The 12,959-nt window shown below is 45.4% G+C and overlaps 1 protein-coding gene across 1 annotated transcript in view; it reads right to left on the bottom strand.

Moving 5' to 3' along the window:
• CNTNAP5 (contactin associated protein family member 5) overlaps positions 1-10,842 on the bottom strand; it is a 295,991-nt gene extending 285,149 nt beyond the window's left edge. Inside the window, exon 1 of the mRNA XM_037398285.1 lies at positions 10,552-10,842. Coding sequence (XP_037254182.1) covers positions 10,552-10,627 — 76 coding nt within the window. The 5' untranslated portion in view covers positions 10,628-10,842. The remainder of the gene's footprint in view (positions 1-10,551) is intronic.
• Positions 10,843-12,959: the final 2,117 nt, after the last annotated feature.

Raw genomic sequence — 12,959 nt, 5'->3', positions numbered from 1 at the left:
CAGCAGTGTGAGCTCATACCTGCCTAGGAGACAGACAACCAAGTACCTTTGGACTATCAGCTTTTCAGAACATTTAAAATACCTTCTGTAATGTTTGTAAGAAATTATTATCTCAGTGTAATCCTATGTGTTATAGCAGCTAGACTCACCTCAAGAGAACAGGAGGACCCAGGAAACAGAACAACTGTTGGTAAAAAAAAAATGCAAAAGGGTGTGCAACTTTAACTTATTATATTGTCAATAAGTTGGATATATGGTTGGCATAGAATATGACAAAAGAGCAGGCCAACACACTCTCATATGATATACTCAAAAGGAGCAGCAACAATCGGGGAAACGAACGGTTCTTTGTACTGACAGGTACAAACATCTTGTATCGCATACATTGCTGGACAGCTTTTGAGGAAAATAAACTTCACAGGAGAACAGTAACAAGGATTTGTACACTGGATGAACTGATTTCTGGGGAAAAGATTATTTGAAATTCAAGTTGGAGTGACTCCATTCTCAGGAAGTTTAGACCAGGTTCCATATGAACTGAATATGCATAAGAATTCAGTGAATAACTGTCCAAGAATAATGAGAATTAATATTGCATATAAGATGAGTACTGCAGTTAAGAGGCAGAGCTGGGGAAAAGGGAATTTGATAATCTATAAATATTTGAATGCTGCAGCTACATCTGATTGAAATTCATCAAATGTTCATCTTCTTTTCCAAACAAAGTGTCTCTGAAAAATGCCATAGCTGCTTAATCTTGCTCAGGGCTGCTGAAGGAGGTTCTTCCTCTAAAATTACAACACAAACTATTTTGATACAAAATTTAAAAATAATAAAATACCCATGAACCAATCCCTCTGAATTTTGGGGGGCAGGTAGGAGGAAATCCAATGGTACTGTTCTGTCTGTGTAAGGTTTCTCTTCTCCCTTCTCTCTGCTGCTCTGCTTAGCGTCCACATAAGCAGTTGCACCAAGGGTAGGGCAGCCGATGGGTGAAAAGCCCACCTAGAATCCAACACATCCAAGTTCATATTCTGTTTTTTTTCAGAGAACTTCCTAGATAGCTTCAAACAAAACTCTTTAGCTCCTCTGAAGCACCAGTCTCTGTAGAGGTGCTGATTCTACCCCTCCTGCTGACATGATCATCCAGGAGCAGACAGGCAGATGCCCATCGGGATTATCTGAACACACAGCATCCTGCATGTTCCACATGTGCTCTGGCTAGGAGAGGTTCACTGTGGTCATCTTCACAGACATGTAGAGACCACAGGAAAATCATGAACCCTTACAGCTACTAAAAAAAGTATCTATAATTACTCATAGAGGTAATTTCCCCAGGATTATTTAGAATAGCGGGTACATGACGTGCTCCCAAGGCCAGCTTTAGAGCACCATATCCTGTGAACAGAAGCTCCCTCTCCATTTTGCTTGCTATTCCAATTGGGTTTAGCTTACCCTCTGCACCACAGAGAATGAGTGCTCCTTAGCTTATAATCCTGTGGGGCAAGCATTTCTCATAATCTATTAAATATTTAGACCTTCATATAGCAAGTAATGCTGCTAACTTGTTTGACTTAAATTATACCCCACTGGCAAATCAAATTAGAGAAGATTTGAGTAAATCTACCTTTTAAAACAAAAGCTGATTTTCTCCGTGTTCAGCCATTTGTGGGATTAACTTTTTTAATGGGTTCTTATGTGCACAGTGGTTTTGTTTTCATGGATACTAGAAGAGGATGAATTATTCATCAAGGGGAAAAAAAATCTACAACATGCATTTTCATAGCATATTTAGTTCCTTTTGTCCTCTTCATAATCAATTCTGGTTACAAATGAATGTGTTACTCTTAATGGTGCACTGATAACTCACTTGGACCATTCATTCAGACCTCCTCACTGAGTGCCTTAGGAAGCTGTCACTAGCAATGGGAAACTGGGAGAAGATCCATTGCGACCTCCCCTCTTTTCCCTACAAAGAATAGACTAAATCTCCTGCTCTTTTCCTTATCTATAATTTTATAGACACCCCACCTATTCTGCAGTACAAAAAAAAAAAAAAGCAGTTTCCCCTCTTGCTCCAGTGATAAGTTTGAATGGAGGGAAGGAAGAAAATGGCCTTATTAATGTTCAGTAGGTTGTTTTTATGACCTAGGAGGACAGAGAGCAATGGCTCATGGTATCTACATCAGAAGTGGGGGCAATTTAGGCCCAGACATATAGAGACATCACAGAACTAATATGGGAACGACTACAGCTATGTCACTGGTGACATCGATCACAAGGTATTTGTCTCTGTTCCTGGACTGCTGACAAGCTGTCATCAGTGAAGAACCATTGTCATCAAGGAACAATGCCTCACCACTTAGAGCAGAAGTAAATGGAACTTGCCAATTCTAATCCAGGCAGTACAGCATTTATCAACTCCTTATTGCCCAGCTGGGAACAAAGAGAGGATTCTACCCATTTTAAAATTATTATTATTATTTACTACTATATTGGCAACACAGTGCACTGAATAGTTTTAGAAGAAAAATTTATGCTCCAGAATTCCTAAGGGCCAACACTCAATCCTTCTCAATACACACAATAAAATAGAGAATGAAAACACATTTATTTCCTTTCTAGTCCAACCGCTGCTGTGCCACAATGGTTAGTATTGAATACTATTCTGTTTCAAGCATTGGAGCTCTATGCTAAACTCCAATTGCCAATGTCAAAAGGGAAGCATTCCCCAGAATGATACCACAGTTATTCTCTGCAGTTTCCACTGCTGTGGTTGTTGCTGAATATCTTGAGTATTTCTGGGTACCGGGCTGAAAGGAGTACAGTGTGTCCCACTACAATTCTGTGCTCTTTCATCCTATAAAGATCACACAGATCCCAGGCAATTAACAGTTTGCAAAAGAGTACATTAACACCAGACACTAAAAACCTTTTATAGTCTAGAATGGCATTGAATGAGCAATTACAAAGTTAGCTTTTCGTTGTTATTGCTCTTAGGAATCCATGTAACAGTGATACTCATCAAGAATACCCTCTAACCTCAAATCTGGAGTTGTGTTGTCCAGCATGGAAACAGTGTTGGCATATTATAAGCTAAAAATCAGACACATTGCACCAGTGATGACTATGACAAAAGGAAGTCACAGAGACTTTTCCCAGGAAGCCCCCAAGACCTACGTCCAACTGATCAGTAACCCAACTTCCATGGTCAGGAATCTGGACTTCCCTGCCCAATACAAGCACACCAACAGAATCCTGGAGCTGAAATGCCTCCATATGTCAAATCACAGTGATGTTGATGAATGTTACTTTAAAATTAGTTACTGAACTGTCGCAGCACTCTCCAAACTAGCCAGCTGCAACGAGGTCTTTTACCAGCTTCATGCCAGTCCCTCTGCTGCCTTCTCCTCACACAGGGCAGGCACTCTCTTTCTGCTCCTTCCTCAGCTGCTCTCTCTTTGTTGGCTGCCCAACCTCTTAACAGAACCAGCCACAGCTGCACCTTATCTACATCAGCCACACCACCCCCAAGCCAGCCCACAGCTGTATATTATTAATGTTAATTAGCCCAGCTTCATTCCTCTACACTTAAGTAATCAACACTCATGACAGAATAGAAACTGTTGAGCTGCCATTATCCAAAGCCAGTTTCAAACAGAGTCAAACTGAGGGAAAAATCTACTAGTTCACTTAAAAGCCCATTTGCACCCTAGTTCCCTAGAAACTTCCTCCCATCCGCAACACACTGCCACACAGGGGTCCGATTCCAAGCCTGTCTCCTCTCTATGATTTGCCACACGCATAGGATGAGGACAAGAGTTACACTGGTATGCTGGCACTGATACAGAGGAGACTAAGGAACTAGTGTCACTTCTGCCACGTGAATCATTACTTCATGTTTGATATTTCTTTCTAACACTAAAACCTTCTTCTCAGTCAGAAAAATCCCCAAATACATATACAGCATCTAAAAAAAAATAATAAGTTGAACAAGCGTCTCTCTTCCAAAATTATTTGCACTGACAACTTCTGCCATGGAAGAAAGAAACCTTTTGTCCCAGGTGCCCACAAACTCATCACATCCTGTTGCCCTGCCCTGCCTGTAGCACACTTCTGTTATTTTAGGGTTATTCAATGCCTATGCAGGTTGAGACCTCTAGGGTTGCACTAGAGAGGTTGAACACTGGTGAGGTCTTTATTATGGTAGAGAAACACTGGAGAAAATAAGAGCTACCATTACCTAGAAGACCACTTTGTCTCTCTAACTGAAAATAAGATACAGAGCTCAAAGTACTACAATTGTACATTCAAAAAAGTCAACTTAGCAGGCTTTTAATTCACAGGTTATAAAATAAAATAATTGAAACAACCAGTATTCTAATACCCATTTATATATAAATAGGTAGGTTCATACAGATTTCCACTGCTTTATTCAGAACCTGTGTTGATATCTCTGAGCACAAACTTCTGTAGGAAATGGACCAAGTTACCCATGTTCCAGTATGCATTTGTAAGAACGTAGAGAAAGAGCTAGTACCATGCAGAGGCAAAACAGCTAGAAAAATGTGGTTTCCTCTCCTGGAATACAGATCAGGCAAGATCCTTCATGGCATTTACAAATGGCTTCATGCTCTCTCTTTTACTAGGCTACTTTATTTTTGCAGCAAATACCAGCTAAAATATGAAATATTTTCTGCATATATATATATTTAGAAGAGCAGTTATATCACCACACTATGAACTAGCAATTTTTTTTAACTGCTTAACAGAGTGGATAATTAAAAATAAATAAATCAATGTTTTGACATATCTTTTTTTCCTCTAGATTCTATACTGCATTGTTTTCATAATTTAAAACATCATCAGTTGCACCGATCCAGTGAACAGATGGAATTATCAGCCCACAAGAATCTGCACAGGGCGATTAGAAAATTCAGAGACAAGATTAATACAAGGAAATTAATTTTCAATGATATCAGTCCAGCACTGTATAAAAAAATTCTTATTTTCCTCTGACTCTACAGAGACATGCTAATAGGTCTACTGATGCTTTCTGCTTTACCAAGTGATGCTTTCAGAGTCTCCAGGAACTGCCTGGAATTTTAAACCTTCATTACATCAGGATTGTACTATTCTTTCCCCTCTTTATTGGTTTGAGTAGAGGGAGTTTAGTTAGGAATGGGGGGGGGGGGGGGGGGGGGAAGACCATGTCTCTTAAAGACACTTTAGTGACAGCAGAAAGAAAACAGTCACACATTTCTACCAGTTTTTTTCTCTTTTTCACCCTCCCTTTCTGCATAGACCCAGAAGAAAGATGTCCAGAAAGAATCACATCCACGTCCTACCAATGGGATGCAAATGTAGCCCTTCTATCAGTAAGGCCGCACCAGCCTGAAAAAGTGAATGCTACAGAACCAGAATACCTTTCCCCCCAATTCTGGGGATGGGAAAACCTAGCAGAGTCCTTTTTTAAAAAAAAAAAAAAAAAAAAAAAAGCCAAACGCACAGCGGGCAACCTGGTGCTCTATATAGGCAACCCACTCCCTTGAGCACTTGATACTACTCTGGAGGCTGCTAGGCTCAAGGAAAGCAGATGCATATAGCAAGCCCCTGTCATGTGTGATGCTGGCAGATATACCTGCAGTTTCTCCCATTCTCGACTCTTTCAGAGCAGGGAGTGGGGTAAGACAGTAATTCAAGTTTACCAAGTGAGCTGAAACCTGACATATCTATAGAAAATGCATTTGGGGGGCTAAAAATAAATAAATGCCATCCCACACTCTCACTGCCTTTGGATTCTTAATCATTTCTGTATTAAGCTATCCAAACTCCACTTGCTTCAAATAGCAGCAGAGGAAGGGGAGGGAGGGGAACAGGAAACAGAGAGCAATCCATGAACTTACAAATTACTACATATAGGAGGGCACATATGAACGTGATTAACAGAGCACAGGGCATGATTGCACCATATGAGATCAACTCAATTGACCCCAAAGAACTGATTTTAGATACTTAAATGTACAATCAATGCGAGAATCTATCTCCAGGCTTGCTTACGATACTCTGCCTCAGTTTCCCATTGGTAAAAGAATTATTGCAGTGATTAAAAAATATTCATCAGTCCTCACTGGGGTGCTGGCAGAAGCCTGTACACGATATGTGCTGGGAGAACTTCACAAGTGTGTTGTTCTACCCAGAATAATCATATTTTTCCACTTGAAGTCTATACTTTGTACAAATGTACCAAGCACATTTGAAAACAATTTGTTCTTGCTGTTAATTTATACAAAAAATCCCACTGCATTGGCATGACATTAAGAGGGGGGGAAGAAAAAAAAAAAAAGAAAAAATAAATGTCCAAGAAGACAAAGTATTTGATACTGAGAGGATAATAACCCTGGATAGATTCCCAGGCTGGCGATGCCATCTGTCTAGTGGATGTAGAATCCAAGGACCACTGTAGTCCATGGTAAGACCGTCTTTAAGACTGATTCAAAGCCAAGGAGTGCTAGTTGAGTCAAACTGATTGAAAACTAGATAATGACAGACATGCAAGAAAGGCATTGATCAGCAGTGGGTCATTCACAGCCTTTCTCAGGAAATCTCATTATTCTGTTCCATCTCTTCATTGTTGCATCTGAAGGCATGAAAAAGCTATATGTATATGTTTTTTTCTCCCTGTATGGAACTAAAAGGAAGAAAGCATGTCTGAATACTAGTCTTTTGTAAAGACTATTTAAGCGCTGGAGTCAGAGGAAAAGCCAGAGATGTGTGTCTGATCCTCTTTACTCAGCCTGCAAGCAGATGAGCTGCAAACTGAAATCAGATGATCAATATTCTACTTATTTCAGCAGATCTCTTAAAAACTTAGCATTTCTGATGACATGGATAGAAAGGTCACCGTTTAAGAGACCTCTTGCCTTTACCACTGTTGACCCAGCAGCTCTCATTCATGCTGTTACAAGTCCCAAATACACCAACTGATTTTGATGGCCTCAAGTATCCAGAATCAATTTGCCTCCCATAAGTTTTCACATACTCTTGTTTGACTCCTGCAGTTAAAATAATTTACATCATTGCAGAGAATGACTAAAATCACAATGAGCATTTTTGTTGCCTAAAAAAAATAAAAAAGTTTCCTCATTGAACAAAATGTATGCTCTCTTCAATTATTTTTTATTATTATTTCAGGATAAAACGAAATAGACACACACTACCTATCTTTTAACTGAATAGAGTTATTTAAGACATCTCCTGTAAAGCCACATTTAAATGTACTGCAGAGTAGCAGACCATACTGTGACCATGTACTTCAATAAGAATTTCAATAGATCCGATTCTACCACAGAATGAATTTCTGCAGCTTCAACTGACAGTTATGACCAAGCCCAAGTGAAAGGTTTTGAAAGTCTCGTGACGAGGTAATAAGTGCTTGCGAACTGGGATAATAAGTGCTAGTGATTCTGTGGGAGGAAGAGGAGGCTGTGTTCAGGAATGGAAACATGTAATCATTTTGAGAATAACTTTTGCAACAGGAGTAAGAAGGTGCCACTTCTCCAGGAGGTGTTTTAATCTGCCACATCTTTCTGGCCATATGAGAAAAAGTCAGCCAAGAAAGATATAAATAAGGGGCCAGGGGGCATAATGTGTAAAATAACAGTAGGGAAAAATTCTAAGATACCCAACACCAAACCAGGTAGGTGGAGGATCACTAATGAGGAATGCTCCTGTGATTCTTTTCTGCAGCTGCAGGCTAGCCCTGAATTGCTATGTCTAAGTGGTTGGGGAACACATAAGTTCATTTCTCATTTTGTATTTTTCCTGTTTCCCTCTCCCTTCAACTGTAAAAATGAAGAAGAAAAAGGAGAAGAGAATCTGCACTCAAGACTGGAAATCTAGACTTAACAAAGCTACTAATGTTTCCATATCACAGAATATGCTGCTAAAGGGCAACTAATTTGTTATATGGCAGGCAAGGCTTTCTGTCTCCTTGTCTACCTGATAAATGTAGAAGTCTGTTCCCCCTGATATCGTGTGCAACACATTTCCAGTGTTACATATGTGGCTGTTTATTCATTTTCTAGCAATTAGTATCCTGGGGAGAAATTCTATTGCCACTCTATTTACCTAATGTAATAAAATACTGCAAAAAGCAAAGTGGGAGGAATGTCTTATATTTTACTAGCATTTGCTAATTTTGATCTTTCTAATGATGTCTACTGACCCCTAGCCTGTAGCTGCGTTTCAAAGCAGTTTCTTTAGCAATTCTTTGTTTAATTAAAAACTATTACCAAAGAGGGAATTGAGATCAAATATCTCAGTGGTAGGGAAGATTTTCACTTATTCAGGATTTTTTACTTTACAGAAACTAAATAAACCAGAAGAATAATTTTAAGAGTTTCCTAATTTAGAAGGAAAAAAACCAGACTGGATTAATGCCACATTAGATATTAATAAGAAAAGTAAGTTGCATTCTTCCTCCCAGAAGCATACTCCTATTCCACTGTAAATACTGTCCCCAGTTCTGCTCTTGTTCACAAAACCTGTCAGAAACAAGCCTACGGAAGCCACTGTAAATACACCAGTACAGGCATCTGAATGCGATTCCCTTGGCCAAACTGTTCAAACTGAGGAGGCACAGGAGCAATCCTTTTCCATTTGCACTTTGCTTTTCGAAAAGAAGGACCTCGGCAGCCTGTGCTGAAGCTTTCCATTTGCAGAATTTGGTAACTTCTTTTGGAAAGTTTACTGGGTACCTGGGAGCACAGTAACCCTTAAAAGCCACGGCACTTTCATATAGCTATTTAAATATACTTCAGGATACTACTTACAGGCACATAATACTCAATATTTTTGCCCATGTATAATCTTTCTTAGCCCGAAACTGAGGAAGCCTCCCTGAGCTCCAACACACAGAGATGATTTATTTAAGAAGGTGATGAATTTTCATACTGGATGCAATTATTGAGGTCCATATGCGCACACAGGTATCTTCACATGCGAATCTAACGAGGTTTCTAGGGAACTTGCCGCTATTACAGATTCACAGGCTCCTTCACTCAGCTCCTAAGAAAGCACTTACAGCTGATTCCATGCTAATTCATTGCTCAATGAATAAGTAAAATCTGTACAGTATAATAAAACCATTGATCATTACGCTTTAAAAAGATTGACTCCTAAATATTTAGGAAGCAGTGTGTATTCAATGGAAATGTTTATTGGCACTGGGAAATTAAACTGTCACCCATGAAATAGTAAAACTCATTAATGCAGAGTTTCTTTTTAAGTGTTAGGAATTAACTTTATGACTGCATCAGTAATGGCAAGCCTCAGCTTTAAATCGCCTGCCATTTAGTATTCGTGAACATTATTAAAACATATTAACCGTAATTTAATTGACTGGGAATTAAAAAAAGAAGGGAGGGAGGGGGAGTAAGGGGAAGAAAAAAGGTCACGGCCTGCAGCGCAGCAGCTGGCTGGGGAGCGATGAGGCGGGCGGCACCCAGCACCGCGCATCCCGCACCCGCATCGGGCCGGGCCGCCGGCGGCAGGACGGAGCCGCGGCCCCGCGCCGCCGGCGGGGCAACAGCGCCCTCTAGCGCCCGCTGCGCTCCCGCGGCGCCGCCGCCCCAGCTCCGCCGACGGGCCGCGTCCGCGGGGGAGGCTGCGCACCGCGGGGCCCCGCTCCCCGCGGGATCGGCCGCCCCGTCCCCGCCCCGCCTCGCCTCCGTGCGGGGGCAGGACGCGGAGCATCTCCGGGCTCCCGGACCCACCAGTGCCGAAGGTCCCCGGCTGCACCGCGCTCGCCGAAGCGCCCGTAGAGCCGCCGCCGGTTCCCGCCCGCCGCGGCACTGCAAAGCCCAACAGCGAGGGAGGCTCCAGCCTGCGGGGACGGAGCTGGCTGGCACCGCCCGTAGGGCCGGCGGCGATACCTGGCAAACTTGCTCGGGGATCTCCCCAGGACGGGGGAGCGAGCGGCGGCTTCCCACCCGGGATGCTGCAGGGGCAGCGGGGACGGCGAGAACGCCCCGGGACCCAGCCGCACCCGTGGGAACCGACGGCGCCCGCCGGCCCGGGGAAGACCCGCGGCGCCACCAGCGCCGCTCCGCCAAGCCGGAGCGGGGCTGCGCCCCCAAACCCCGGCACCCCCGGACTCCTGCGGGCAGGCGCGGCCCCTTCAGCGCGGCAGGCAGGGGCGCCCGGCCCCGGCCCGTCCCAGCCGGCGGCGCGCAGCTGAGGCCGGGCGAGCGGCAGCGACACCGGCCGCAAAAACTGCGGCCAGCGGAGGGGCAGAAAACCGCGAGGGAAAACCCGCGAGCGGCTGTTGCGGGCTCCGGCGGCTCCCGTTCCCGTCCACGCCGGCAGGACGGTGCCGCGCAATCCCCCCCATCGGGCCCCAACTTGCCATTTCTAGGCTCCATCGGCCAGCCGGAGCCGGGCTAACTTTCTCAGAGGTCATGCTGCCTCAGCCTCCCGTCTCGGGGAGTTTTTTCCCCACGTCTTCCTCTCCCCCCGCCCCCGGCAACTCCTTGCGCTCCCGCTACTCACAATTTGTTGCGGTTAATCCCAGGTGCCACAAACTGAAGAGCAGCAGAGTGACGCCCCCGAGGGCTCGGGAATCCATGTTCGGCCCCGGAGGGGGAAGCCAGCCGCCCGCCCGTCTCCCCCGGTCCCTCTCTCAGCCTCTGCGCGCTCCCTCTTCCTCCGCTCATTTACTCCATCCAGCATCCAGGCGCTCCGGGGGAAGGGGAGCCGGGGCCGGCGGGGGGAACCTCCCTCCCCGCCCCCGGAGGAGCCGCTCCCGGGGCCGGCGGCGCGCCCCAGCCCAGCCCAGCCCAGCCCGCTCCGGCGCCGCGGGAAGCCCCTCACGCGCTGCGGCGGGAAGCGGTGGCCGGGCGCTGGGCGCCTCCTTATAGGCGACAGCCGCGCGGCACCCCGCCCCCGCCCAGCCCCCCGCAAGTCACTCCTCCTCGCCTGCCAGGGAGGATCCTTATTGCAATCTTCACGCCTTGTTGATAAGCATCAGAGTCACGGAGTACATCAGATGCCTGGAGGAAAAAAAAATATTTAAATCTTCCTTTTTCTTCTTTTTTTTTTTCCCTTCCCTTCCCGCTCCTTTGGGTACCGCTGTGGCTGGAACGTTTTAAAGAGCCCCCAGCTCAGTTGTTTGTTTGCTTATAAATACATATGTTACACACACATACATAAAAGATACATTTATACCCCGGCATATACAGCGCTAGCACATCCCGACGAGCCCCAGCCCCGCCGCTCGGGGCCCGGCCTCACCCCCAGGGAGCGGGGATGGAGCCTCGGACGGGGCTGATGCTGGATCCGCTCGCTGGCGGCTGGCCCGGAGCCTCCCTGCCGAGCCCTCCTGGCAGGCGAGCGGCGGTGGCCCCGGGGGTCCCGGCGAGCTCTCGTTAGTGCCCCCCCGCCCCAAGAAGACGGCGGCCCCCGGCGCTGCGCACCGGACCAGACCTGCGCCCAAGGGCTGCACCGCCCTCCGCGCCGGCGGGGCGATGCTTCGCAAAACAGGATCTCATGACCGACCGGTTGATTTGATGACCCGACTGCTCAGCAGCGGAACAGGCCGGGGTTACCTTCCAGAGAAGGGGTACAGGGAAGCAGTTTAAAGACCATCCAGCCTTCCCTGGCGGTCTGCGGGCGGGCAGGCGCGGGCTCTGCGCCGGCACCTTGCGCCGTGCCCTGCCGCCTCCCCGCACGCCTGCACACACGGGAGGCAAACGCCCTTTCAGGAACTCTAGTTTAATCACTGCTGAGATCTAACCTTGTTGCTTTGCTGCGGCGTCACCCCACATCAATAGAGTGCTGCATCAAAGTCAGGTCTAAATTGCATTAGTGATTCCGCTGTAATCTGCAAGGAGAGTGTGTTTGGACCATTAAAGTCTTTGTAGGGGGAAAGTCACTGGTCCTCAGCTGTAATCCCTCACAATGGTGAGGAATAATCAGAAGTAATAGACTGTTCACCAAAGCCATCCTGACTTGCCAATGGAGAGTGGAGTTTTAAATTGCTGGCATGCTGTAAGCCTTATATTAAAAAGTAAGCAGGGTGGAGGAAAGACATCATGCTTAGCTATTAGGTACTATATCAAAGAGAAGTGTCAGGGGGACATCTTAGCTTTAAAGGAGTACTCGGCTAGGAAAGCAGAAGTCCACTTTTAAAAAATGACCTAATTATTTCACCTTCTGTTGTTACAAGTGACACAAGTGACACAAGGTTAAACAGGAAGGATAGCTGCCTAGCACCGAGACTTTCAGTCAGAGTCAAGAAAGGATTTAGTCAGACAAAACCAAGACTCAGGAGGAATGTAAAAGCCTAATGAGCTCTCAAAGTCTTTCATTTTTGGCTTTAAATACATCTGCACACACCAAGGTTTCATCTTTGCTCATGCAAAGATCTGACCCAGTTGCTCTATGCTTCATTTATGTCTGAGCCCAATGAGATTTCGGAAACTAGGGTGGGAGACCGTTCAAGGCGAATGCATCTACAGGAGGTGTCTGCCTTCCCTTCCCAAGACCTTGAAGGAGGTGTTCAACTAATCACCCAGGAGATGTTTGTGTAAGGGCACAGGAACCATCTTCTCTGGGCAGGCCCATTTCTGAAGGTAGTGAGCTCTGCTCACTTCCCTCGGTGGATGGGGAAAGAGAGCGTCTCACCTTCACGATTCCTGATCCTAGTCAGAAACATCTCATCTTCTCCATACCGATCATATATGAGACTCTGGCCCAGAAACTAAGAATTGTATTGCTTTGCTGCATTAGGCCAGGAGGCTAGAGTATTAAGAAAACTATGTTATTAAACTTGACTTTTTCAGGTGAGTAACTAAGCTTTAGAAGTGCTAGCAGTGCTTCCAGAACTAGCGCTTGAGTAAAGCTAAGCTGCAGAATTTATCAGTAAGCTTAAATACAGACTGGATTTGCTGGGCAGACAC

Source organism: Falco rusticolus, chromosome 8 (genome assembly GCF_015220075.1).
Source record: "Falco rusticolus isolate bFalRus1 chromosome 8, bFalRus1.pri, whole genome shotgun sequence".
NCBI classification, from domain to species: Eukaryota; Metazoa; Chordata; class Aves; order Falconiformes; family Falconidae; genus Falco; species Falco rusticolus.
This window is presented reverse-complemented; position numbering and strand designations above follow the sequence as displayed.